We start from the raw sequence: 25,383 nt of genomic DNA on the forward strand, positions 1-25,383 counted from the left end.
ACTCTTATCTTTATAATAATAACATTTGCTCATTTATTAGTATAAAAATTTTAAAAATTGTATTGATTTAAGATCATCGTATGAATAAAAATTGATAATTAAAATTATTTAATTATTTAAATTTTTTATTTTTAAATTTCACATTCATATGATAATCTTAAATTAATATAGAATTTTATATTATATAACCACATGATATCGTACCTTTAAATAAAAATATATAAAAGAAAAACAAGATTGTGGGGGGTGAACTACTGGATATTTCATTTACATGTGGGGATATATTTTTATTTCATTTTCCTAAAGAAAAGTATGATATGGACCTCTTAAAATATCTTAATAAATGCTTTGTGAATTTGCAATTAATTCATTAAGGTTTGAAAATAGTTTCTTTTATGTCCCACCGTTATTAATTACTATTTTTTTGGATAATTAATTACTACTTTCTTTATCCAATATAACACTTCATTTTCTTCATGTAAATGTGTACCACTTGCATATACCTAATATTTAAGAATCATAATCATTGCTTGAATCAAACTATTTTAGTGTCTCATGAGATTAGGTTCGAGAACTACGTAAATAGGGATATGAACGTTCATTGCTAAAGACTTAAGAATCTTTGAACTTATATAATTTTTTATCCACTTCATATCTATAAAAAAATCACAATGTTTTAAAAGACTTTTGGTTTTTGGAGTTATTTTTTTTAATAATTTGATGTGCTTTATAATGAGTAGTACGTGTTCATAATATTTTTTAATTATTGATAACATATAGATACATTTCAGATATAATTTCTAGAACAGAAGACTTCATGAAAGAACAACATTTTCTTTAATCAATAAAGTTACTAACTTAAGTGAAAATTGAATCATAACGAATTAGTAAATAATACTTAAAAAAAATCTGAAATAGCGTGGAATACACAAATTATTATGTAGTTAATTATTAAAACTTACAATTCTAATTGAATTTATTATAAAAAATAATTTAATATTTTATAAAAAATTGAGAATTGTATTAATAAATAAATAAACATCAAGAGTTAAATTTATTAATGTAATAATAATAATAAATATTTTAGAAGAAACACAAATTGAACAAACTTGGTGGCTTTGCTCGGGTCAGTTGGTCCACAAAAAATAAAATTGAAGTAAAAAGGAGATTTTTTTTAATAAAAAAGTGCTAATATTTAGTGTGAAAAAAAAGGCAAGAAAAAAAATTAATTTCATACTGCAACTGATGCAGGTGAATGTAGCGTTGTTTAGATAGCAGAGCAAAGAGCTCTTATTCTTCCAAGGAATCCAATCTCAAGATTCAACAATGAGAAATCCATCTTCTTTTTAAACTTTTGGGTCTGCTGGATTTTACTTTAATACTCTTTCTATTTTGCTCATTTTATAATCTTCACATTGGGGCGAATGGGTTCTTTGTTGATTGTTTTTTGGAGTTCTTAGATTGTTTTCGAATGGGTGATTTCCACATCGTTTTCAGAATTGGGTGTTTCTCTTGAGACGGCGGTTGTTTTTGTCGCCATATAAGCTGTTTGTTCATTTATGACTTTGGTTGTAATCTGCTTGTAGTTGAATAAGGTTTGGTTTCTTGACAGTTATTCAGGATGTTCTTGTTTATGATATAGTGTTTAATTGCCTGAAAATTATCAATTGAAAAAGCTGATATTTGTTTGTAGTTTCAGTTTTATATTTGGCTGATTTGGTATCAATTTGCTTTGTTAAGTTTCTAGGATTGTTTATTTGGAAGTTGTGGGGGTTTTCATCTAAGCTTTGCACATTGCTTTGTGTTTTATGAGAACTTAGGTTCAGGGAGACAAAGGAGAAAGCCTGATTCGGTTGATTCGGGTGTCAGATTTGTAACTCAAGAGGGTTTCGATGTTTTGGTCTCTAGTTCGTTAATTGTTGTGTTGGAGGGCTAAAGACTGGTTTTGGAAATTTTTGAGCTTCATGGAAATTGTTGCTTTGAGGTTTTGGATGTTGAGGATTGATGTAAAGGTCAACTTTTGTGGTGTTGTGCTTGGGTAGTTTTTGGGCAGAAATGGATTCATGGCTTGTTGTGGCAGCTGCAGCTGGATATTTTGCTAAATTTTGGGAAAATCTTACAACAGTTAGAAATGGATTTCCCGAGGTTTCTTCTGCAGATTCCGGAAATGGGATGTCTACAACTGGGAAGGATCCTGTCAACAAATTTGCTACGATAAGGAAACTGCTGGAAGATGTTTCTCCAGAGAGAAGAAAGTTTTCAGATAGAAAAAATTCTGATATTTATGGACTTAATGTGGCTTCAGCTGCTGAAGTGGATTCGGCTGGTGGACTCAATAGTGAAAAGATAGGAAGATTGGGAAATCATAAGGATTGCGATGCAATTTCTCAATCAGGTTTATCACCAGTATCATTGACAAATGAAAACCTAAGAGAAGATCAATTTGGAAAAGGGCCGGGGGTTGATAGTGGTAGTGATTTTGCTAAACCTCTTATCTCTAGAATGGACCCTTTTAACGAGTCTATGCAGAAAAAAAGCTCTCTTAAAACTAAACATTCGTACGGGCGTTCACTTAAACCGCTAAGCTCCTTAGATAGTTGTCTCATGGCTCAACTACATATGCAACATGTTAAAATGGAGGAGTATGTACTTAGTTCTGTTTTGCTACCAGCCACACCGATCTTGAGACCATTGCTGATAACTGATGGAAGCCGAATAATCAACAGAGCAAGTGGTGATTTTTCTAATGGATCAAATGGAACCGGGGACAATAAGTTGCACAATCAAGCCACCTTTGAAAAGAATGAATATGTTTATGCAATTCCGCCCTTGCCAAAAGTTGGTTCTTCAGATCTCCCTGAGAAGTTGAAACTCAGGAGCGAAAATGCGTGTGATGGAAGACCAAGCATTTCTTGCAAAATTGATTCCAAAAAGCAGTTTCATACACACTGTGGTACTGTTCTTACATTGTTGTTTTAGGTTTTCATTTACTTTTTATATCAATACTATAAGAATCTGTTCTTATTACTTAACTGTGCTGATTTTCAATTTCTGAATTTGTTTTATTGTTAAATATCTTAGAAATTGAAAGAATAGTAAACGGAAAATCCGTATTTTCAGATATGAACATGATTGTAAGTGAAATCTCGGGAATGTTACTGTTCTTTTCTCCATCATTATAATGAGTTAAAATGCATTAGAAATAGGTTCTTACACTTCTATGTTGCTTGGACATAGGAGCGAGTATTACACACCGGTATGTGTTTGATAAGCACTGATTGTTTTCTCTAAAAGCTTTTCCTTCTATGTGGAGGGTTGTTCATTGGAAATTTCCGAGATAGATATTCTTTGAGAAAAATGAAGTCTCCATAGGATGTTTAAGCCTGTTGAATCATTTATCTGTTTTGGCATCTCATAAGTTATTTTCAGAAATCTGATAAGTACGATACGAACCTAAGCTTGATGTTAATTTAATTTATTGTTCTTTGTTCTCGATTCTGCATAAAGATATGTCTTGATTTCTCCTTTGCACCAGAAAAGCAATAGTATTTTAGTCACTCGTTATAGTCGATGCATTTGTTTTGACTCTCTATTCCGTTCGTTATTCGTTATACGTGTAATTTTTCTCTTCTAGTCTAACCAATTTCATGGCCTAATCCTTTTATACGTGACAGGTCGTCATAATGGAGAGGTTCTATTTTGTATTGGGATTTCTATTGGAATAATATGCTCTTATATAGGAAATAGAAGGGAAGTCGAGAAATTGAGAGGATTGTTAAAGCAGACCGAGAACTTGGTTCAAGATCTTCAAGAGGAACTCGAAATGAAAGATTCCTTGACAGTAAAGGAGCTAGTCAATGAGAATTACGAATCACGAGAAACACAAGACGATTCCTTTCTCGACAGGGAAACTAATATGAATAATTTAACAAGATTTGATGTTAAAGAATCATATCATCAAAAGGCAGAGAAAAGTTTGGAGTCTATGAGTAAAATCGAAGCTGAACTCAAAGCCGAACTCGAGAGGTTGGGTCTAAACATGAATGTACCAAATCCCGAGCACAGGCTTCCCGATCTTATCGAGGTAAGCTTGTGTTTATCTTAGCATTTCCATGGAGCATTTTAGATGGTTTAATGAAATCGTTTATTCATTGCATTTGTGTTACCTGCTCTCATATGGCATTTTCTCATTTTATTTAATAGATTTCTTTTTTAAAGTTTCATGGGAGGGTTATCCAGTTTGCTGGAGAATGCTATCAAATAACGGATCCTTGTACTATAAGTTGAAAAGCAAATTAGTCCCTTTACGATAAAAGCGAACAATTTAGTCCCTATATGTTTAGTTTTGAAGCAAAGAGTTGAAATTTTAAACGGTGGTTATATCGAGTGTCAAAAATATTGATCTCCGTTAATTATTTGACCTATTTGCTTCAAAATTAAATGTACAAGGTCTAAATTGCTCATTTTCATAGTAGAGGGATTAATTTGTCCTTAAGCATATAACACATGGATCCGTTAGGTAGTTTACCCCTATCAAATATGTTCGATATCAAGTGTTGAAACTTGAATATTTGGTCATGTTAGATGAGGTTATGCTAAATTTTTACCAAGTTTTTTCATGTATTTGAAAAATCAAACCCCCTATTCATATCCGAACGAGTGCCGGACACAGATAGTTTAGGAAAAATAACGAGCGACGATAAACTACTCAACCATGTTACTCAAATATGAGTGTCGACACAAATACTTGACAAAAAAATGAGAAGTCGGAGCAACATAAGTTGTTGTTTTATATATATATATGTATATGTATATGAAGATGATTCTACTTGTTTGTTTTGGCATTTGCTTATCTTTTTACCTTCCTGCTAGCTTGCTAGAATCAGATATCCCAATAATGCAGCTGAAAATTCATGCAGATTGACCCAGATTTTGTAGCAGATTTTGCCGAAGGTGAATTGAGATCTGATATGGTCACCGGACAGGCTCTTGCCCAATCTATGTCTAATGAAGATAGAAGCGGAACCTCGACTACTCGTTCAGCAAATTATGCAGTTTCGCCTCGAGAGTTGAGCTTGCGATTGCATGAAGTGATTCAGTTAAGGCTTGAAGAACGAGTACAAGAACTTGAGACAGCCCTCGAGAACAGCCAGAGGAAGGTGAAACTGATGGAATCAGAGAATAAGAATCCTGACAAATGGAAATATTCGACAACCCTGGAGAGTCCTCCAGTAAATCAAGATCCTTGTCGCACATTGAAGCCTCGAGTTCCAAAATTATCATGGGAAACTCCAGATCATGCATATGACGAGGCTTTTGAAGAGGCAATAGAAGAGGGCAAACCATTACGTATTTATCAAAATAATCAAGGAAACATGGCTTGGGGTGATCAATATGATGCAAACAAATTGGACGAAACATTTTATGATCAGGTAAGAACATCAAATGATCAACCTTCAAGAGTCCAGGAATTACTTGATGTGAATGTAAGTGAAGGTGAATGTAGTGATAATGATGATGAAATGGAGAAGCTATTGATACAGCAAATTGTGGAGAAAACCAAGAAAGGATCTCCTGTATTGCTAAATGCACAAAGAATATTGTTTTCCAAGGATGAAATTTAACGTTTGAGAATCGGATCGAAATCGAGACTGAATTTTTTGCAGTTTATACATATAGCTAGCACTTGTATTCTTAACTACAGCAATTCCCAGTTAAAACATTTTGATTCTAGGTTTCTAACTAATACTCCTCAAACAAGGATTTTCACAAAACTATAGTTCAACACAATCTATCTGCCTGTTACTCGGAAATGGATGCTTAAATAGAAATGAAGAGTCGGAACAACATACGGGTCTTGACCTCCTTCGTACAAAACCAAAATAGTTCCATGGATGATAAATAAGAAAAAACAGTATGAACCCTAATGAATGCCTGCTCAAATTACCAACTAGTCGGATCCACCTCGGTACTAAGTTATGGGTTCTCATAGGTAAACAGATGGCAAATCATTTTCATTTCTTTGCAAAATATAATTAGATACCTCATTCCGGGTTTCAACTTCAATCATAGAACCCTGATGACAGAGAAACAGAGTTTTACATAACATTTTACGCCAACTTTAATGGAAATAGTTAAATCATAGAAGGGAAAGCACATAGATCATGATCAAGAAAATTAATCATAAGTGATCATAGAATTTAGGGTACCATATGTCTATGATTTAAAGCTTGAAACGATTGAAAACTTTAAAACATCACGAGATTCAAAGAGCATTGTACAATGAAAACTTCAAGTAAGAACCTTGTTAAGAAATAAAACAACACACCGAGCGCTATAGACATAGGAAGAGCCGGTAGAGCTTTCTGATACAATGCCAATAGCGTCAATGTAATGCCCAAACCAGCTACAATTGCAAGATAACATGCATACGCTGTCATAAAATCATACATCGCTGCCCTACCGACTAACACGCTGTAGAAGATGAAATCCCCCAGTCCAAGCTTGATAGCACCGGATGAACCTAACCCCATACCTTCTAGCATCAAGCTTTCAGTTGACATACCATCTTGACCATCCATTCTCCGATCAATCAACGGTGCCGAAAGCTCAGCATCCCTCTCTGAAACCTGCCCCTCTTCCACTCTAGCGATTCTTGTACCACTATAACTGGCTTGAACGATACTAACAGTGGAATTCGAATCAGAAATAACGTTAACATTGCTATTTGAACTTGAATTACCCTCCAAATCTAGCCCAACATTTAGCCTTTCTCTCCAAATCCGTCTTTGAACCTGCCCCGAAGCAGGATCATGATGTGTAATTGGCCTAGCCTCATAAACCAAAGCTGGGATATCTTCCTCCCTTGACATAGCAAGCTCTACAAGTAGCCTTAAAGGCCCAACAGGCAATAAAACAGCAGCAAGATCATACAATGCCAATGCAACCAATAACCCCCAAGTAGTCCATTCAGGCAAAAGAGTAAACCAATAAGCAACCAACATTCCAATTAAAACCAAGTACCCTTGTGTCACAACAATCGCCATTTTCGACATAAAAACAGCCAAAACACCAATAACAGCAAATTAAACAGAAGCACCAAAAATGTAATGCAATCAATAGGAACACTGAATTTTTCAAACAGAAACAAGGCAATTTCACCACCCATGAATCCCAAAACAACGAAAGAAGAAAAACCCATATAGATTTTCAAGAACTTGGTGCATCTTAGGTAAAAAAAGAGCACCAAAATGAAGGTAGCAACAGTGACAACCGCAACAAACGCTAAGGAATTCAAAAGGGCACCTAGGAATTTGTCCCAGGATGAATCTGAGCTGGTTTCTGAGTAAGCTATGGTTGCAATTGATGTTACGGAAAGTGAAGAACTTGAGCTGAGAATCGAGACCAAAAGGACGACTAAAAACATGCAGATTGAAACAGGGGCTAGGATTCTGATGATTTCTTCACCTAAGGAATCAAGGAGGGTTTTGGGTCTTTGGTTTTGGGCCATTTGGGTGGTCAGAATTGGGATAAAGGTTGAATCTTGATGGAGTTTCTTATATGATTTCTCGATTCTCCAGGTTATTTTGATTTGGGATTTTGAGCCAAGTTCTTTTGATCAGGGGATGGAAGAACTGGATTTAAAAGATTATGAACCGTCGATTATTATAACTTTTCAGATATATATATATATATATATATATAACAATGGAGTCATATTTGTTTAGAATATTTTTAATTTATTAATAATGTATATATATCTTAAAAGATAATTAATTATTCAAACTTATAATATCCAAACAAAATAATATCCCTGTTATTATTGAAATGATACATATATTTTAGTTATGTATATTTTAGTGACACACATGTATTTCGATACATATATATATTACCCTTTAGAATGACATAATTGATAATGCCACTAAATTATGCTACAATACATTAAGTTGAAATATTATATTATAGTTTTTTAAGACTTTAATAAATTATTTTTTATTTTAAGTTGTATATATTTTATAGAATTGTTCAGTTTTTTTAATATTTAAGTCTTTAACATTTGAATTTATTATTATTTCATCCCAAACAGTTACGGTTGTGAACTGAGTACTAGGGCATTTGAATTTATTATTCTTTCATCCCAAATTGTTACGGTTGTGAACTGAGTACTCCAGCACTTAGAGTCCACAGGGACGAAGGTGTGTGATGAGAGGGACGATGAGCAAGCAAGGTAAAGAGGCATGGTTGAGCTTAGGGAAACAAGTGTTTTGTGTCATTTTCCTGTGAAAGGGACAGTTAAATTAACTTTGGGTTTCTTCAACCTCCTCTGATGGATACTGGCAACAAGTGCTTCAATGACTTGGCATTCTGCTGAAATGCAAGATGCATGTTGTTCTGTCACTGATACATCTTCGGCATATGGCAAATCATTAGCTACGGTTTTAACCGGGACTGCTACAAAGCTGCGCACTGTTTCCAGGAAAAAATGTCAACAACAATGAAAAGCTTAGCGATGCCTCTGATGTTTATTACTTGTCAGCATCCCTTGGCTAGGGAAACTTCATCCCCTTGTCTATTTAAACATTATCTGGTTTCAAAATTCTAGACATTAAAAGCCTAAGACTTGAGTCTGTGCATCCTCTATGTATTTAGCTTTACTAGATTGCTTGATCTTGTAACTCTAGACATTGCTAATTTGCTATCAGCCATGCCATTATAATTCTAATCTCAAATCTGAGTTCGAATCTTAAAAAATAAAAAGCTTTTTCAAACTCGACTAGGACTGAATATAAAATTATTCCTTCTTCCTCACTTCTCCACGAAAGAGACGCTCAAGGAAGTCATAAAAGTTCTACAAAAACCAAAAGTCACATGATTTGATCAAAATAAAAATTAGTTCCAAGAAACCAAAAGACATCATGCCCTTTTAGCAAAATCACTTCCATTCTCGTCGTCGTCATCCCGGAAGCTCCCGTTCACTGCCTCATTTGACTCAAATGTTTCTCCTTCCCCCTTCAAGCCATCTTCGGCACTACCAAATTGATCACCACCATCAAATCCCATATTCTGACTTCCATATCCAGCTGGACCACCAGTGGCAACGTTATCAATGCTGCCGCCGCCGCCACCAACATTGAAACTCCCACTATCAAAATTGGTTGCAGCAGATTGATCAAAACCACCATAATTTCCTTGGCCTCCATAGTTACCACCACCACCACCACCATATCCAACATTTCTGTTGTAGCCACCGCCACCACCATAGCCACCGCCACCATAGCCGCCACTGCCATAATTACCACCACCATAGCCACCACCGCCAAAGTTACGAGGAGGTCTCTCAGCTGCATAGTTTACTCTTACTTGACGGCCATGGAGAACCTGCAATAAGAATTCAGACAACCAAAAAATCCCACAAATAACTACCGAGGATATAAGAACCAATGCTGTTATGTTAAGCATCTGCAAAATCAAACAGGGTAGACAAAGATAAAACTACTGTTTTCACCATTATCTATAGTTCTATTCTATACCAGACAGATTAACCAAGAACATTATGATGACAAAACATCTCACACCCCAAACCAATTACTTGTACATACATGCACAAATTAAAGCCTACATGACAAAAAAATCTAATGAAAATAATTCATAAGTTGAGGCAATTGAGAAAATTAAAGTGGAATTTGTAGTTCATAGAAAAAAGCAGCAACAAACCAATAGGCCTATATGCAATATATGAAAGTGATCCTGATAAGTTGCCAAGGGAAAACGAGTTATAACAGGAACATTGAGGCCCTGACAAAAAATACACTATGTTCCAAGATGCTGATAGTGAAATTTGACAAGCATATATTAACATAAAATTAACTTGGGATGCAATAATTCCAAATACATAATTCACATTAGTATTAACATATATTGACATAGGCCTAGATGCAATTTGCAGCCAACATAATGCAAAAGCTTTTACCATAGTTGCAGCACCATGAGAAGACAATACCAAATAGGATGTATATTCTAAAATAGATATGCTCATTATAAAATGCATCAGCATCCTATGAGGCTAAAGGAAAGAGCAGCAACCTGCAAATATCCCAAGACTGCCAACATGAAAGAAGTAAATTCCTCTAAAATAGATACTTAGATGCCTTACAGTACCTGTCCATCCAAGGCCTGTATTGCGCTGGAAGCATCATCGGTACTGGCATATGTGACAAAGCCAAATCCTCTTGACCTTCCTGTTTCTCGGTCCACAATTACTCTTGCTACAATAGATATCAAATTAATCAGCTGTTTTACAAAGACAAAAGCAGTGGACATAAGAAAACACTTGACTGCATACTCAAAGTACACCATATTCACAATCTCACACAGACTTGAAGTTAAAAACATTTATCTTCATGGGACATGTCATTATACTTAAAAAATATGAACCAACATGACACTCAACATGTAGAGGTAAATATTTAAGCATCTCAAAAGACCTTTTAAATCCCTTTCACAAAGGCAATTACACATTGAAATAAGCAAATGCATTCCTCGCAGTATACCTTCAACAACTTCACCATATTGGCTGAAAGCTTCTCTCAGACCTTGGTCATCAGTTTGGAATGAAATACCTGCAATCAATGAAAGTTAACAAGAAACCCTTAGAAAATCAGGTAATAGAAAGTAGTTTGCTCCTAGAGTATAAACGAAAGTTGGATTGATGCAGGCCTCCAACAAAAACTTTCGAGCTTGGCGAGTTTGACATGCTCCGAAACACTTGAAAAAGGCCTGGCCTTGAAGCAGACAACTGAGCATTGATCTGCGTAGTCAAGGTCTGCCTAAGCATATTCCCGATTTTACTTAAGAAAGCCATTGTTCAATCCTAAGAGAAACAAAAAGTTAAACCTCGCTTTCAAGAAATGAAACAAACAAAGTAGAACAATAATAATATATAGTGAAATGATGTAGATGGGAGTGGAAATCCAAGAACGAAAGATAGAATAGATAGTACAAAAACAGATTTGAGAAGATCAAGATGAAGAACAATATAACAGTTAAGATAAAGAGGAAGAGCGGCAACAAAATATTCCATTCCCATTTTCACAATGCTAACCCTAATTACGATTGGGGGTTTAACCCAGCCTCATATCCCCCACTAATAAAACTATAAGCATAGAAGTATAAGCCTCCAAATATACGGGAAAACACAGAAAAAGTTGAACACACAGAGACATTAAAGGTAAATCTAAAAAGAAGCAAACAGAGTAACCTATTTTTACAATATTTGAACTTTCCCTTATGTTGATCTCTTATCTTTTTAACTCATAAAATCCTAAACCAAAATACCAAGAAATTTTCTTTTCTGAGAAAAAGCTCTTTCTTTTCCAAGCTCAAATGCCACAAAACCAAACAAGAAAAGAACGAAACAGCAGTCAAATATCCATTTTCAATCATCTCCCAAGAAACCCAATCCTTCATGACTTATGCAACCAAAGCAGATAATTGCATAAATATTATGAAACATCAAAACAGAAACCCGATACTACAAGAAAATTAGGGAAATGAAAAAAAGGAGCATCTGAAAACGGCACAGAAATGAAGAGAAACCCTCTGAAATAAAACATAAAAACGCCCTAAACTGATCAAAATGAAGATGAAAAAAAGTGGAAAAATCGAAAATAAAGTTTAGGGCTTTTTCGAAGCTTACCCTTTTGATTATGAGACTGGGAGACCTGGAGCTTGTATCTCTCTGTAAAAACCCTCGGGGTTTAAGTAGACGGGGCGGCGTTCGGATACTTTAGCTGAAACTTTCTTGTACACGTGTAGCTTTCTTGTTGGGTTGTCTTTTTCAGGTTTGTAACAGTCGTAAAATGTTATTCTTTAGTTTTTTATTTAATATAAAAAATACGGATGTATAATTTTTTAGTTGAACAACTCACAAGCTGATTAATCCATTAAACACCTTAATAGGTACTTTATAACATTAGTCATCTATATTACTTGTAATATATATATTTTATCTTGTTGATAGAAATGTTTATATTTATAGTTGACTTGTTAGGATTGATAGAACAACAACAATAAAATCATATTTTCATATGTAATGGGGTAAGGGGGAGATAGGGTAGTAGGCTGCCCCCAACGCCAGGTTGAGAGCAAATTCCGTGGAAGACCTCTGACAGTCAGAAAAATTAAAAATAAAGATAAAATGTAATGCATGTATAAATAAATAAATACATAGTTGAACAGTCTTCATATGCGCGTCTGTAATGAGAAACAGTCTCTGCTAATAAATCTGTGCGTAAAAATATCTGCATATAGACAGAAACGTAAGACCCGGCTAAATTTAAAAAGAGGATACATGAAGAGAATGATACACAGAAGTTAACCATATCAAGCTACGATAAAGAATAAAGTCAAATAGGTTAAAACCTAAACTTAGGCAACACTACTCCACTACCCTAGTTAGAAGCCTTCATAAATTCTAATGGCAGAAACGTATAAAAAAGTAGCCGTCATGGAAATTACTACAAAGACATTAAAAGAAGACAGAAGATGATACACCTAATGGATGTGACCCGCACTACTCGGCTACCCTGGTCTTAAGTCTCCATACTTTCCTGTCAGAGGTCATGTCCTCGGTAAGGGCAAAATCCTTTAAATCAGATCTCAAGCAGTCTTCCCACTTCCGCCTTGGTCGTCCTCTCCTTCTGGCACCGTCGACTGTAATCGACTCTACCCTCCTAACTGCATCCGACGGTTGTCGCCTAAGGACATGCCCAAACCACCTTAGTCTTCCCTCCCTCAATTTCTCGGATACATACACCACCCCCAATGACATCCTAATAGCAGAGTTTGGTGTCATGTCCCACAGAGTCCTACCACATGCCCATCGTAGCATTCTCATTTTTGCGACCTCCATCCTCCTTACGTGATCCTTCTTGATTGCCCAACATTCTGATCCATACAGCAGCGCTGGTCTTATTGCCATTCTATAAAATTTTCCCTTAAGTTTTAGAGGCATCTTCTTGTCACACAAAACCCCAGTAGCAGCCCTCCACTTTAGTCATCCCGTCTTTATACGGTGTGTAACATCATCATCTACACCCCATCTTTATGTATCATAGACCCTAGATACTTGAAATAATCCTTTGAGGGTGTCCTTCTATGCGTACTTCTACATTCCTGAAAATTATGGAGGCTGCCCGTGAAGTCCTTAAACATACCATCAACTCCTATCTGGTTTATCCAATAATCATATTCCCGGTAAGGATCTCGATGGAAATCCAAGTGTACAAAACTGTTCTCATTGCGGTAGGTGTATGGATGAACATGTATCATACCGAGATAGAATTTTATGTTAAGAGATGTGAAGTTATAAAATTTTAAGAGGATAAGTACTTATAAAATCTTAAGAGAGTGAAAATAAATTTTCCATGAAATGTACAAAAAAAATATATAAAATAACAAAATTGCTTTTCCACAACTGTTTATCTATAATATATAAGTAGGGAGTAAGTATTTGATCAAGTCGAGTCGAAAAAATTGATTTTTTATTACTCAAATTTGACTTGAAATTCTTTCGAGTCTAATTTTCGAGTTTTTGTTTAAATTTAATTGTAAATATTTATAATATTACTATATTTTCCGAGTCCAATTTAAATGACTTTTTATATTCATATACAATACATATTTGTTTCTTCATTTTTTTCATATGTGATAAACATATATTATACAGAATCAAGGGACTCAACTCAAACTTAAAAATCAATATATTAATTGCTAAAAATTTCGAGTTGTTCGAATTATATTTTATAACTCGATTTGAACATAATTTTTTTTCGAGTCGAGACAAGTTTATGAAATTACCAATTATTAAAATTTAACAACAACAACAATAATATTTTTTCGAGTCGATATGAGTTTATGAAATTACCAATTATTAAAATTTAACAACAACAACAATAGTAATGAAATATAAGACTGAAAATGGAATACTATAGTAATATAATAATTTGCATGGTTAAAATGGAGTAAAACTTGATTTGATTTTAAAAAAACATCTTTTAAAATTTTAAATTATTCGAGTTAATTTAAATTAGTAAGTCAATTTTTGAATTTGAGTTGAATTGAAATTTTACCAATTCAAAAAACCAAACAATTGTATTTCAAAACTTAACTAAGTATTTTCACTATTTACGATTTAATCCATAATTTTCTTATTTTTCTAATTCTTCATTTATTTTAAGTGCATTTTAGACTAAGTTTAAACAACATGCTCCTAGATCACAATAGAATATTTATGTAGCTCCAATTATTATTTTTAAAAATAGATTTCCTCTTTTTAAAACTTAATCACTAAACCTTGCATGATTTACTCATTTATTCAATTTTTATTTTGTCTTAAGTTAATTTTTAACTAAATTTGAAGCACGTGCTCTCCCACTGCTATATAATACCTATGTAGCTTTATTTTTTTAACAAAAATACTATTTTTTTATTTAGTCTTTCAACTTTGTATTTTATTCAATTTGGTTATTCGATTGTTGTTTTTTTTATAAATCCTTTCTTCCTATCAATTCTATGATCCCTTTATACTACCACCAAAATTTTATCCTCAAAATTCTTTTTTAAAAATATTATAAATATATTTTATAATTCTAGATGATATTTGATTTATTAAAGAGTTAATTGCATTATATGTCCTCAAAGTATGACATTCTTTTTAAATTATTCCCTAAACTTTTAAATATTCTAATTTCATCCCTAAACTAAGACTATCATTTTAAATTAATCCTTAAACTTCTGAACATTTTAATTTCATCCTCAAATAATGACCTTTGTCTAAATTGGTCCCTAACTTTTTGAACATTCCAATTTTATTCTAAACTTATGTACATACTAATCACATCCCTTGTTAATAAAATCATTAAGCCAAATTATATTATTATATGTTTTAAAAGACAAAATCTATGTTAAATAATTTTTGAAACTAGTTACATATTTGGATGAATTTGGAGATGAAATTGAAAGATTCAAAAGTTTGGGGACCAATTTAAAAAAAGGGTCATAGTTTAGGGATGCAATCAGAATGTTCAAAAGTTTAAGGATTAATTTAGAATAAGAGTCATAGTTTAGGGATGGAATTGAAATATTTAAAAGTTTAAGGACCAATTTAAAATGAAGGTTATAGGTGAGGACATATGATACAATTAACTCATTATTAAATAATATTATAATCTTTCTTATATATATATATTCTGCTACTAGGGAAAATTATTTGAATTACAATTAATATGTATTATAATATTTTAAGTAAGAGAAAATAATCTCAGTGACCAAAAATCCCATATAATATACGATTTTAACCAACTTTTTCCGGATTTGCCAAAATGACCAACAAAATCGCAATGCGATCGCTAATTTGCAACGCGATCTCCATTATCGCAAATCAGTTTACAGATTCGCAACGCGATTATGACTATCGCAATGCGATTTTCCAATTTCGCGTTGCGATTTTCCCAATTCGCAATGCGAATAAGTAAATCGCAATGCGAATTTGGAAAATCGCAATGCGAATTTGGAAAATCGCAACGCGGTACTGACTATCGCAACGAGATAATACAAAATCGCAACAAGATTCTGATTTTCGCAACGAGATTCTGAAAATCGCAATCATCTTCAAAATCCCAATCACAACCGGCTTCACCTTTTGGGACTGTTAACTTAGGTGATTTTTAAATGCAAACGTTGTATTATGTGTATTTTATGTGTGCACTTTTAACATTTTCAGTTAGGCATGTATTATGTGTTGCGATAGTCTGTTTTTCCTTCAACATAATGCAGATTGAAAATCAACAAATCAACTATTACATTTCAATCAATTAAACAAGCACAAATAAGAATTATGTACACACCAATTAAACAAATCAACATTTACAAATCATTTTTTACAAATCAATTAAACAATCAAAAAATAATAATAATTCTTATTTCCTCATCAATTATTGAATCAATGAATCAACTTTTGCACCCGTACATCCATTTCACGCAGCTCACTTAAGGATTAACCTGCAAAAACCAAACATTTGCTCAAACAAGACTTCCTACACATCTAAAACCTACAAACAACAAATTATTGAATTATAGGTACTTAACCAAATATTTTCAAACCAAAAGGAGTATATATGTTAACAAAACTTGTATTTGACTTACCAATTAACAATGGATACTTTCATAACGCGGATGCAGGTAGGCAGCGTATAGAATGTATCGATCTAGCCATATAATACCGAAACCACAAGCCTACTGCAGCTCTATCTCTATCGGTGGGAGGTAGAAACTCTGTGCTTCCCATCGTCAAACGCGCCAAGCACATGCATACGAGAGGGCCACAATCCCCTCTGGCTCCCAGCGATTGTTGTGGCACGGTCTCGTCTTTGACAACTGTGACATTGAACTTCTTTGGCTTCTTCTGTCCAGAATGAGTCCAATAATTAATCCCATCCAAGAATTTAGCCAAATGAGAGCTCCATCCCTTGATAATATCTCTCAAATCAGACAGTGATATGTAATTTATCATGCTGTCATATACTATTATCTTCAGGGATGGGAGCTGAAGTTGGACGAGAAGCCAATGACGACGTTCCAAAACAGGGATAAACACCTGCAATCATAAGTAATAATTCATTTATTTGCGCACTTATTTATGAACACCTTTAAAAAATTTAAAAAATAAACACTAACCTTATCGACCTCCCACCATGCAGGATAAAGTTTAGCTTGTCCATTGCCCAACGAAAATGATTCATCTCGTTGATTCTTCAAGTGAACTGCGTGAAAAGCCGCCGGCATTATTGTATATCGCGAATTTTTTTTATTTTTCCTAAGCTTCCTTATTATTAGAAGACTTGACACCCACGCATCGATATTATGTTTTACAAAAAAAAAAGACATATATTAGTGAATTACATTAATTTTTAAAAAAATTAATCAAAATCATATATAAGTCAAATATAAGACTTACCTCCCCATTGAAATAGCCACTGTCTTCAACCCCTAATAACACACCCCACCAAGACCGATTAAGCAACAAATACATCTCATCGTTGAGTTTGCTTATGTCAGTGTAACACCCTTGGCTCCGCTCATGTAGATAAAAATCAACTGCGGTCTTAGCCCAAAGGGTATTATCCAGAATTGTTTCCGGTAGTTGTCTCCTCTCCACTTCAGATACCGGAATGGTACTAGCCGGTAACTCATACGAGAGCCAACTCTCATCCATCATGTCCAGCAACGGTGGGGGTTTTTCAATAATTCGATATATTACCCCATGTGAATCGGGCTCTGGAATGGTGGGAGGGACCTCTTCAACGATGACAGTGGCCTCTTGAACGGTGGGGGGACTCTTGAGGGATGATAGGAGCCTCTTGAACAATTGGAGGGGACTCTTGAGGAATGACAGGTGAGTCGGGCTTCTTCTTGCGGAGTCTTCGCACCATTGGGGTGAACGGAGACGTAATAGCACGTGTACGCCATCTGATGCGTGAACTCCGTCATGCAAGGAAAACCCGACGTAAAGCATCCACCTTATCGGGCCGCTAAAAAAAATTAATACATAAATCAGTAAATAAACAGACATGATATTAAACAAAGACAAATATGTTTCAAACTTGCATTGTATTCACCCAAGTCATTATTCTATCATAGTTCACAAAATGCATCAGATAACATTCCAGAAGTAAGCACTTATATAAACATTTAAAAACATTCAAGAAGAAGAATAGTTTACTTTCGCAACACGAAACTTACTTTTGCAACGCGGAAATGACTATCGCAACGCGGAAATGACTATCGCAACGCGGAAATGGCTATCGCAATGCGAAATGAAAATCGCAGCGACAAAATCGCAATGCGAAATGAAAATCGCAACGACAAAATTGCAACGCAAAACACAAATCACATTGCGATTTTCATTTCGCGTTGCGATTTTGTCGTTGCGATTTTCATTTCGCATTGCGATTTTGTCGTTGCGATTTTCATTTCGCATTGCGATAGCCATTTCCGCGTTGCGATAGTCATTTTCGTGTTGCGAAAGTAAACTATTCTTCTTCTGCAAATTGAAACTTGAATGGATTGCATTACTTCAACCAAAAGACAAAAACAAAACCAAAAACAAATACTAACAAAAACAATTTAGCAGTATTGGCAGCAACCGAATGAATTTATTAAGCAATCTAAGTGAAATGGTTAATCTAAGTGAAATTACGAGTAAATTTATCATCAAGTTAAATATAAAAAATCTTAAACTTACCTCGTTGCATAGAGTATGAACCTCATTCTGCAACGATACTACCATCTCACGTAGAGCGACTACCTCACCGCGTAAAGTAGACACCTCAACACGCCATGCACCATCGTCTTTGCGTAAAGTACCGACCTCCTCACGCAAGGCATTGACCTCATCACGTAACTCTCCTAACTCATCCCGTGGAGGTGGAGAACAGGGAGATAAACGTCGTGGCATCTTTGCCGGTCGCCTATCTTGCGGTGATGGTGGAGAAGAGGCTCGATGATGTGATAGAATAGGTGATGGCTGTCGTTGTGGAGGTGTATAGTCGGGTCGATCAGGTGATGGCTCTGGGTGAGGTGATAGCTCTGGGTGAGGTGATGGCTCCCGAAGTGGAGGTTGCTCATCATCCGTGCCATCAAAAAAACGCTTACTAGCTTGCCACCAATCAGTGGCAAGCTCAGCTTCCGTGGGTGTTAGCCTCTGTAATGGAGTGTTGGCCTCCTAACAATATAAAAGCTCAAACAAAGTTAAACGTGTAATAGCAATAACTTGTTTATAAACATATGGTAGTATTTATGTTAACTTACATTATTTATTATCGTATACCGTAGTAAATCTTCCCATTGCAAGGTCCGTTTCCTCTTCCAGGAAATAGCCCTGGGAATATCATTTGAAGTTTTTATTGCATATGTCTTCATGGCGGGAAATGCCTCAAATATCCAAATCTACAAACAATATAATAACAAACATTAGTAATTGTTAAATAATTACTTATAATTTTGGAAACATTATATAAAAATTCTTACCTTAAAGACCCAAATAAAGCCTGTCAAAGTGTATTTGGAACCATCGCCATGCAAACTTTTTCGATCATCCAAGGCAGACGATAACTTATTACATGTAGCTTTCCATAAATACGAGCCCTATGGAAACAGGTTCCACGCATTTAGGTCTTCTACCAATTTGATTAGATCATTCGGAATAGGTTGTCTGGCCTCTCTGCCTAAAAAGCCGGCATGCAAAAGTATTAGAAGGCATACTCTGACAACATCGACGTCATCCATCCGAGTAAAACCATCTTTCTTATTCAATAATATCGTCAGGTCTTCCACGTGTAGATTCGACCTCTCCAGCTCAGGAAAAACACGGGATAACCATGATGGGCGGGTAATGTGTCTAGTGTACCGACCTACATCATCGTGTCCGAAGCGTAGACCGGTGATTAAGCAAAACTCCTCCCGCCCAAAACACGTATACGCCGGTGAAAAATCAAACCATATCTCTTCATCATGACGTTGTATAGTATCTGGTAGATCCCTAGTCATGGTTTGAAGAAACATGTGTGTCAACATCGCATCTCCACCGGGATGTTGTACTTTCAGCCATGGCCCGAAGCAAGTATCCTCAAACATTTTTCTTTGTGCAGGTGAAAGCTTCGACGCAATTGTTTTGGCCAGGCTGACTTTATTTCTTAAGGTCAATTGAGCCGAATAAAAGTTCTATAAAAACAATAAACATACTAAGTTAGATATACCAAAAACTACACTGTGAAGATATACCAAAAACAATAATAAACATAAAGAGTAGTAGTTTATTCTTCAAACTTAAATTTGCAACACTGTGAATTTCTTATTTGTCTTTGTTTTTTGGTTGAAGTAATGCAATTAATTCAAGTTTCAATTTGCAGAAGAAGAATAGTTTCTGAAAATGAAAATCGCAACACGAAAATGACAATCGCAACGCGAATTTGACTATCGCAACGAGATAATAAAATCGCATTGCGATTTTCATTTCGCGTTGCGATTCTCGGTTGATTTAATAAGCAATCTAAGTGAAATGGTTAATCTATTATTGAAATTACCAGTAAACTTATCATCAATTTCAATATGAAAAACCTAATAATAATGCAAAAATTTCAAAAAGAAAATAATTAAAAAAACTAACCCTCGGTGGTTGATTTGGTTGATTTTCCATTTCTAATTGTGAGGATGGCTCTGAGAGATGGAAATAGACGGATTTCGCCGGAGATGGAGATGGATTTCGTCGGAGATGGGTGAGAGAGTGAGAGATGGAGATGGGACTGAGTTGTGATTTTAGGTTTTAGGTTATGAGTTGCGATTACGGGATATACTGTGGACGGTTCAGTGTTCCAATATATTAATATTCGTGTTTGGAATTTGAAAATAAAATACGCTTTGCGATACTAATGGCGTTTTGAAAATCGCATTGCGATTATGTATTATCTCGTTGCGAAAGTCAGTATTGAGTTGCGAAATTAAGTATCAAGTTGCGAAAGTCAGTATCGCGTTGCGATTTTGTATTATCGCGTTGCGATAGTCAGTACCGCGTTGCGATTTTCCAAATTCGCATTGCGATTTTCCAAATTCGCATTACGATTTACTTATTCGCATTGCGAATTGGGAAAATCGCAACGCGAAATTGGAAAATCGCGTTGCGATAGTCATAATCGCGTTGCGAATCTGGAAACTGATTTGCGATAATGGAGATCGCGTTGCGAATTAGCGATCACATTGCGATTTTGTTGGTCATTTTGGCAAATCCGGAAAATATTGATTAAAATCGTATATTATATGGGATTTTTTGTCACTGAAATTATTTTCTCTTTAAGTAATTATAACTACTCGAATTCAGTTTTATAAAATTCAATTTTATTATAAAAAAAATTAAATAAAATTTAAACCATAAAGTGATAAAACTCGTCAAACAACTCAAAATTTTTATACATGTCTCATCGTCTGCCGCGCGGGCACTCAACAACTGAAAATCAATCCATGATCCTCACTGCCTGTCCATTCATTCCAGGCAAGGTTCTTTCAAAGAATCAACCAAAAATTCCCAACAAGGCACCCATAGCCGTAAGCAAATTCGTGAAACATGGAATCCATAGCTGTTTACAGCAGCAAAGCAAGTCCATTTCTGTTTTCTTCAAGGATCTAAGTTTTTTAAATCATCATCAAATTCTGCAACTTTCTCATCTTTTCTCATTCAATCCATGGCTACTCAGAAACCACCACCTCCGGTTGCTAAAACTGTTGGTTCTAGGAAGGTCAGTTCTCTTTTCAATCCCATCCCACTCTGTTTCTTTTTTCAATGGCTGTTTCTGGGTTTCTACGTGTTTAATGTTTTTGCTCGGAATCTGTTTGATTAAATGACAAACTACCTTAACCCCTTGTTACTGAATTTAACAACAACAACAATAGTAATGAAATATAAGACTGAAAATGGAATACTATAGTAATATAATAATTTGCATGGTTAAAATGGAGTAAAACTTGATTTGATTTTAAAAAAACATCTTTTAAAATTTTAAATTATTCGAGTTAATTTAAATTAGTAAGTCAATTTTTGAATTTGAGTTGAATTGAAATTTTACCAATTCAAAAAACCAAACAATTGTATTTCAAAACTTAACTAAGTATTTTCACTATTTACGATTTAATCCATAATTTTCTTATTTTTCTAATTCTTCATTTATTTTAAGTGCATTTTAGACTAAGTTTAAACAACATGCTCCTAGATCACAATAGAATATTTATGTAGCTCCAATTATTATTTTTAAAAATAGATTTCCTCTTTTTAAAACTTAATCACTAAACCTTGCATGATTTACTCATTTATTCAATTTTTATTTTGTCTTAAGTTAATTTTTAACTAAATTTGAAGCACGTGCTCTCCCACTGCTATATAATACCTATGTAGCTTTATTTTTTTTTAACAAAAATACTATTTTTTTATTTAGTCTTTCAACTTTGTATTTTATTCAATTTGGTTATTCGATTGTTGTTTTTTTATAAATCCTTTCTTCCTATCAATTCTATGATCCCTTTATACTACCACCAAAATTTTATCCTCAAAATTCTTTTTTTAAAATATTATAAATATATTTTATAATTCTAGATGATATTTGATTTATTAAAGAGTTAATTGCATTATATGTCCTCAAAGTATGACATTCTTTTTAAATTATTCCCTAAACTTTTAAATATTCTAATTTCATCCCTAAACTAAGACTATCATTTTAAATTAATCCTTAAACTTCTGAACATTTTAATTTTATCCTCAAATAATGACCTTTGTCTAAATTGGTCCCTAACTTTTTGAACATTCTAATTTTATTCTAAACTTATGTATATACTAATCACATCCCTTGTTAATAAAATCATTAAGCCAAATAATATTATTATATGTTTTAAAAGACAAAATCTATGTTAAATAATTTTTGAAACTAGTTACATATTTGGATGAATTTGGAGATGAAATTAAAAGATTCAAAAGCTTGGGGACCAATTTAAAAAGAGGGTCATAGTTTAGGGATGCAATTAGAATGTTCAAAAGTTTAAGGATTAATTTAGAATAAGAGTCATAGTTTAGGGATGAAATTGAAATATTTAAAAGTTTAAAGACCAATTTAAAATGAAGGTTATAGTGTGAGGACATATGATACAATTAACTCATTATTAAATAATATTATAATCTTTCTTATATATATATATATATATTCTGCTACTAGAGAAAATTATTTGAATTACAATTAATATGTATTATAATATTTTAAGTAACTATAACTACTCGAATTCAGTTTTATAAAATTCAATTTTATTATAAAAAAAATTAAATAAAATTTAAACCATAAAGTGATAAAACTCATCAAACAACTCAAAATTTTTATACATGTCTCATCGTCTGCCGCGCGGGCACTCAACAACTGAAAATCAATCCATGATCCTCACTGCCTGTTCATTCCAGGCAAGGTTCTTTCAAAGAATCAACCAAAAATTCCCAAAAAGGCACCCATAGCCGTAAGCAAATTCGTGAAACATGGAATCCATAGCTGTTTACAGCAGCAAAGCAAGTCCATTTCTGTTTTCTTCAAGGATCACAACAGATAAGTTTTTTAAATCATCATCAAATTCTGCAACTTTCTCATATTTTCTCATTCAATCCATGGCTACTCAGAAACCACCACCTCCGGTTGCTAAAACTGTTGGTTCTAGGAAGGTCAGTTCTCTTTTCAATCCCATCCCACTCTGTTTCTTTTTTCAATGGCTGTTTCTGGGTTTCTACGTGTTTAATGTTTTTGCTCGGAATCTGTTTGATTAAATGACAAATTACCTTAACCCCTTGTTACTGAATTTGTAATATCTGAATTTGATGCAGGGCTCGAACTCGAGTGTTTTCCCGCTGGGTGAGCCGGGCCCACGGAACAGCACAGCGGCGGCACAACCGGTGAAGCTACTTACAAATGTGGAGAAACTGAAACTGCTAACCAAAGCAGAAAAAGCAGGGCTACTATCGGCAGCCGAGAAGTTCGGGTTATCTCTATCATCAATAGAGAAACTGGGACTCCTGTCCAAGGCTGAAGAGCTGGGGATGCTATCGGCGGCGACGGACCCCGGAACTCCAGGGGCACTGTTGACACTCAGCTTGGGTTGATTGCTTTTGGGTCCCTCATGTGTTTACCTTGTGCCTGAAGATAACCTGTGGGAGATTGTGTTGCAGATTGTGGTGGCTGCTGTATGTGTTGGTGGTGGATCTGCAGCTTTTGCTGCATCAAATCTTGTGTCAAATTTGCAGAAATCAAGCTGAATTAGGTCTTTAAATAACCAAATTTGCAGAAATCAAGCTATATTTGCCTTGGTATTCACCTATTGACGTAGAAGTACTGGTTTTAATATTTTTACTTTATTGTTTTTCAGTATGGACTTCCATTTTCTTTGACTATATCCATTGCTACTGTGTGAACCATCCTTTTATCCATCTCACCCTTCAATGGTGCTCGGATCAGGATGGGGAATCGGGATCAGATTAAGTTAGGTTTAGAAATAAATCTTCCTGCTTCGAAATATTTATAAAAACACCCTTAATACGTACTATATACAAGGATGGATTAGTTGGTGTTAAGGGACGGTTCCACGTGTAATTTATTTTCTTTATATTTTATATAGATGATTTAATTTCGTATACTTTAAATTTCTATTATAACTTTTTTTTTGAATAGTCTGAAAATATATGTTTAAAATTTTCCTTAACGATTGAAAAACATATATCTTATAGATAACTCTTCGAATCCAATATTTATAGGAAGAATAGTGACTTTCATCGTACCGGTATCACAAACGGAATTAGTTGAACCAAGTGTGATTAGGAGAATGTTAAGATACGGGCCCAGAGGAGACTTTGGAGATGAATCCAAATTCTTATGACCATTCAAGGGGAGAAAAACCCACCCCAAATTTAAAATTATTTGATATCAACTATATCATGTATAAATTATGAATTTAACTTTTATATTTTAATTTTCATATTTTTTAAAATTAAAAATTTTAATCTTGACTCAGATAATAGAGAAATAATACAATTAAATTATTTGATTATCAACTATATCATGTATGAATTATGAATTTAACTTTTATATTTTAATTTAATTAGTTTTAATTTTCATATTTTTTAAAATTAAAAATTTTAATCTTGACTCAGATAATAGAGAAATAATACAATTAAATTATATGACTTAAACTTAGAGAACATGAACTGAATTTACAACTAACATGTAATATAAGAATTAATTGTAGAATTTAACTTAACTTATTTCGTATAAAATGTCTAAACAACGATCAAAATTTCAAGATTTAAAATTATAAGAACTAAAAATGAACAAACAAAAATACAAGGGTTAAATACACAACTAACAATACAAGTATTAATACTAAAAGTGTAACACCCATTTCCCGTATACATTTCCGTACATAAGTGATAGGTGTCACATGACTCGTAAAAACATTTACTCATTTGTAAAAACCAATAAAATTGTGTTTCGAAATTCAAAACCAAACATTTTAATACAATAACAAAATATTCATTGAAATATATTACTAAAAATTATCACTTTAAATCCATTACAAAACATTTTTCTTAAATTCGATTGCATACCAGATAAGTTTCAAAATAAATGTGATTGTCCTACTGATTACTGACTAGTCAACCTTAATTTGATGATAGTTGTGGCTGTTGCACCCCTTACTTGGCTAATCTTTGATTTTATCTACACGTGAAATCAACACACGTTAAATATTTACTTA

The 25,383-nt window shown here is 34.0% G+C and overlaps 3 protein-coding genes and 1 pseudogene across 4 annotated transcripts; 2 read left to right on the plus strand and 2 right to left on the minus strand.

Moving 5' to 3' along the window:
• The first annotated feature begins 1,297 nt into the window (after window positions 1–1,297).
• On the plus strand, window positions 1,298–5,670 carry LOC120162778. The gene is made up of 3 exons (XM_039172855.1): window positions 1,298–2,953; window positions 3,675–4,084; window positions 4,920–5,670. Exons 1-3 carry the CDS (start codon window positions 2,056–2,058, stop codon window positions 5,622–5,624), a joined length of 2,013 nt encoding a protein of 670 aa, XP_039028786.1. The 5' UTR covers window positions 1,298–2,055; the 3' UTR covers window positions 5,625–5,670.
• Window positions 5,671–6,219: 549 nt separating this feature from the next.
• On the minus strand, window positions 6,220–7,621 carry LOC120162779 (annotated as a pseudogene).
• Window positions 7,622–8,762: 1,141 nt separating this feature from the next.
• LOC120162780 (glycine-rich RNA-binding protein 2, mitochondrial-like) lies at window positions 8,763–11,755 on the minus strand. 2 transcript variants are annotated; one of them, XM_039172857.1, is made up of 6 exons: window positions 11,699–11,755; window positions 10,720–10,873; window positions 10,554–10,622; window positions 10,162–10,268; window positions 9,107–9,381; window positions 8,763–9,046 (listed from the first exon to the last, which is right to left on the minus strand). In XM_039172857.1, exons 2-6 carry the CDS (start codon window positions 10,862–10,864, stop codon window positions 8,917–8,919), a joined length of 726 nt encoding a protein of 241 aa, XP_039028788.1. In that variant the 5' UTR covers window positions 10,865–10,873; window positions 11,699–11,755; the 3' UTR covers window positions 8,763–8,916. The 2 variants fall into 2 exon arrangements, with proteins under 2 accessions (XP_039028788.1, XP_039028787.1); XM_039172856.1 differs by having other exon boundaries at window positions 8,763–9,381.
• Window positions 11,756–23,115: 11,360 nt separating this feature from the next.
• LOC120162781 lies at window positions 23,116–23,916 on the plus strand. The gene is made up of 2 exons (XM_039172858.1): window positions 23,116–23,302; window positions 23,462–23,916. The coding sequence occupies exons 1-2, from the start codon at window positions 23,123–23,125 to the stop codon at window positions 23,735–23,737; spliced, it is 456 nt and encodes a 151-aa protein (XP_039028789.1). The 5' UTR covers window positions 23,116–23,122; the 3' UTR covers window positions 23,738–23,916.
• Window positions 23,917–25,383: the final 1,467 nt, after the last annotated feature.

This window comes from Hibiscus syriacus, unplaced genomic scaffold (assembly GCF_006381635.1).
Source record: "Hibiscus syriacus cultivar Baekdansim isolate YM2019G1 unplaced genomic scaffold, ASM638163v2 tig00111408_pilon, whole genome shotgun sequence".
NCBI lineage: Eukaryota > Viridiplantae > Streptophyta > Magnoliopsida > Malvales > Malvaceae > Hibiscus > Hibiscus syriacus.

Bases quoted from the DNA above. Each gene is read 5' to 3' on its own strand.
- LOC120162781 (XM_039172858.1), top strand. From the start codon at position 23,123: ATGGAATCCATAGCTGTTTACAGCAGCAAAGCAAGTCCATTTCTGTTT. The intron at 23,303-23,461 runs GTCAGTTCTCTT...AATTTGATGCAG, and splicing joins AAACTGTTGGTTCTAGGAAG to GGCTCGAACTCGAGTGTTTT.
- LOC120162778 (XM_039172855.1), top strand. From the start codon at position 2,056: ATGGATTCATGGCTTGTTGTGGCAGCTGCAGCTGGATATTTTGCTAAA. The intron at 2,954-3,674 runs GTACTGTTCTTA...TATACGTGACAG, and splicing joins GCAGTTTCATACACACTGTG to GTCGTCATAATGGAGAGGTT. The intron at 4,085-4,919 runs GTAAGCTTGTGT...AAATTCATGCAG, and splicing joins GGCTTCCCGATCTTATCGAG to ATTGACCCAGATTTTGTAGC.
- LOC120162780 (XM_039172856.1), bottom strand. From the start codon at position 10,864: ATGGCTTTCTTAAGTAAAATCGGGAATATGCTTAGGCAGACCTTGACT. The intron at 10,623-10,719 runs GCCTGCATCAAT...CATTGATTGCAG, and splicing joins CTCGAAAGTTTTTGTTGGAG to GTATTTCATTCCAAACTGAT. The intron at 9,382-10,161 runs GTACTGTAAGGC...TTCTTATTGCAG, and splicing joins TACAGGCCTTGGATGGACAG to GTTCTCCATGGCCGTCAAGT.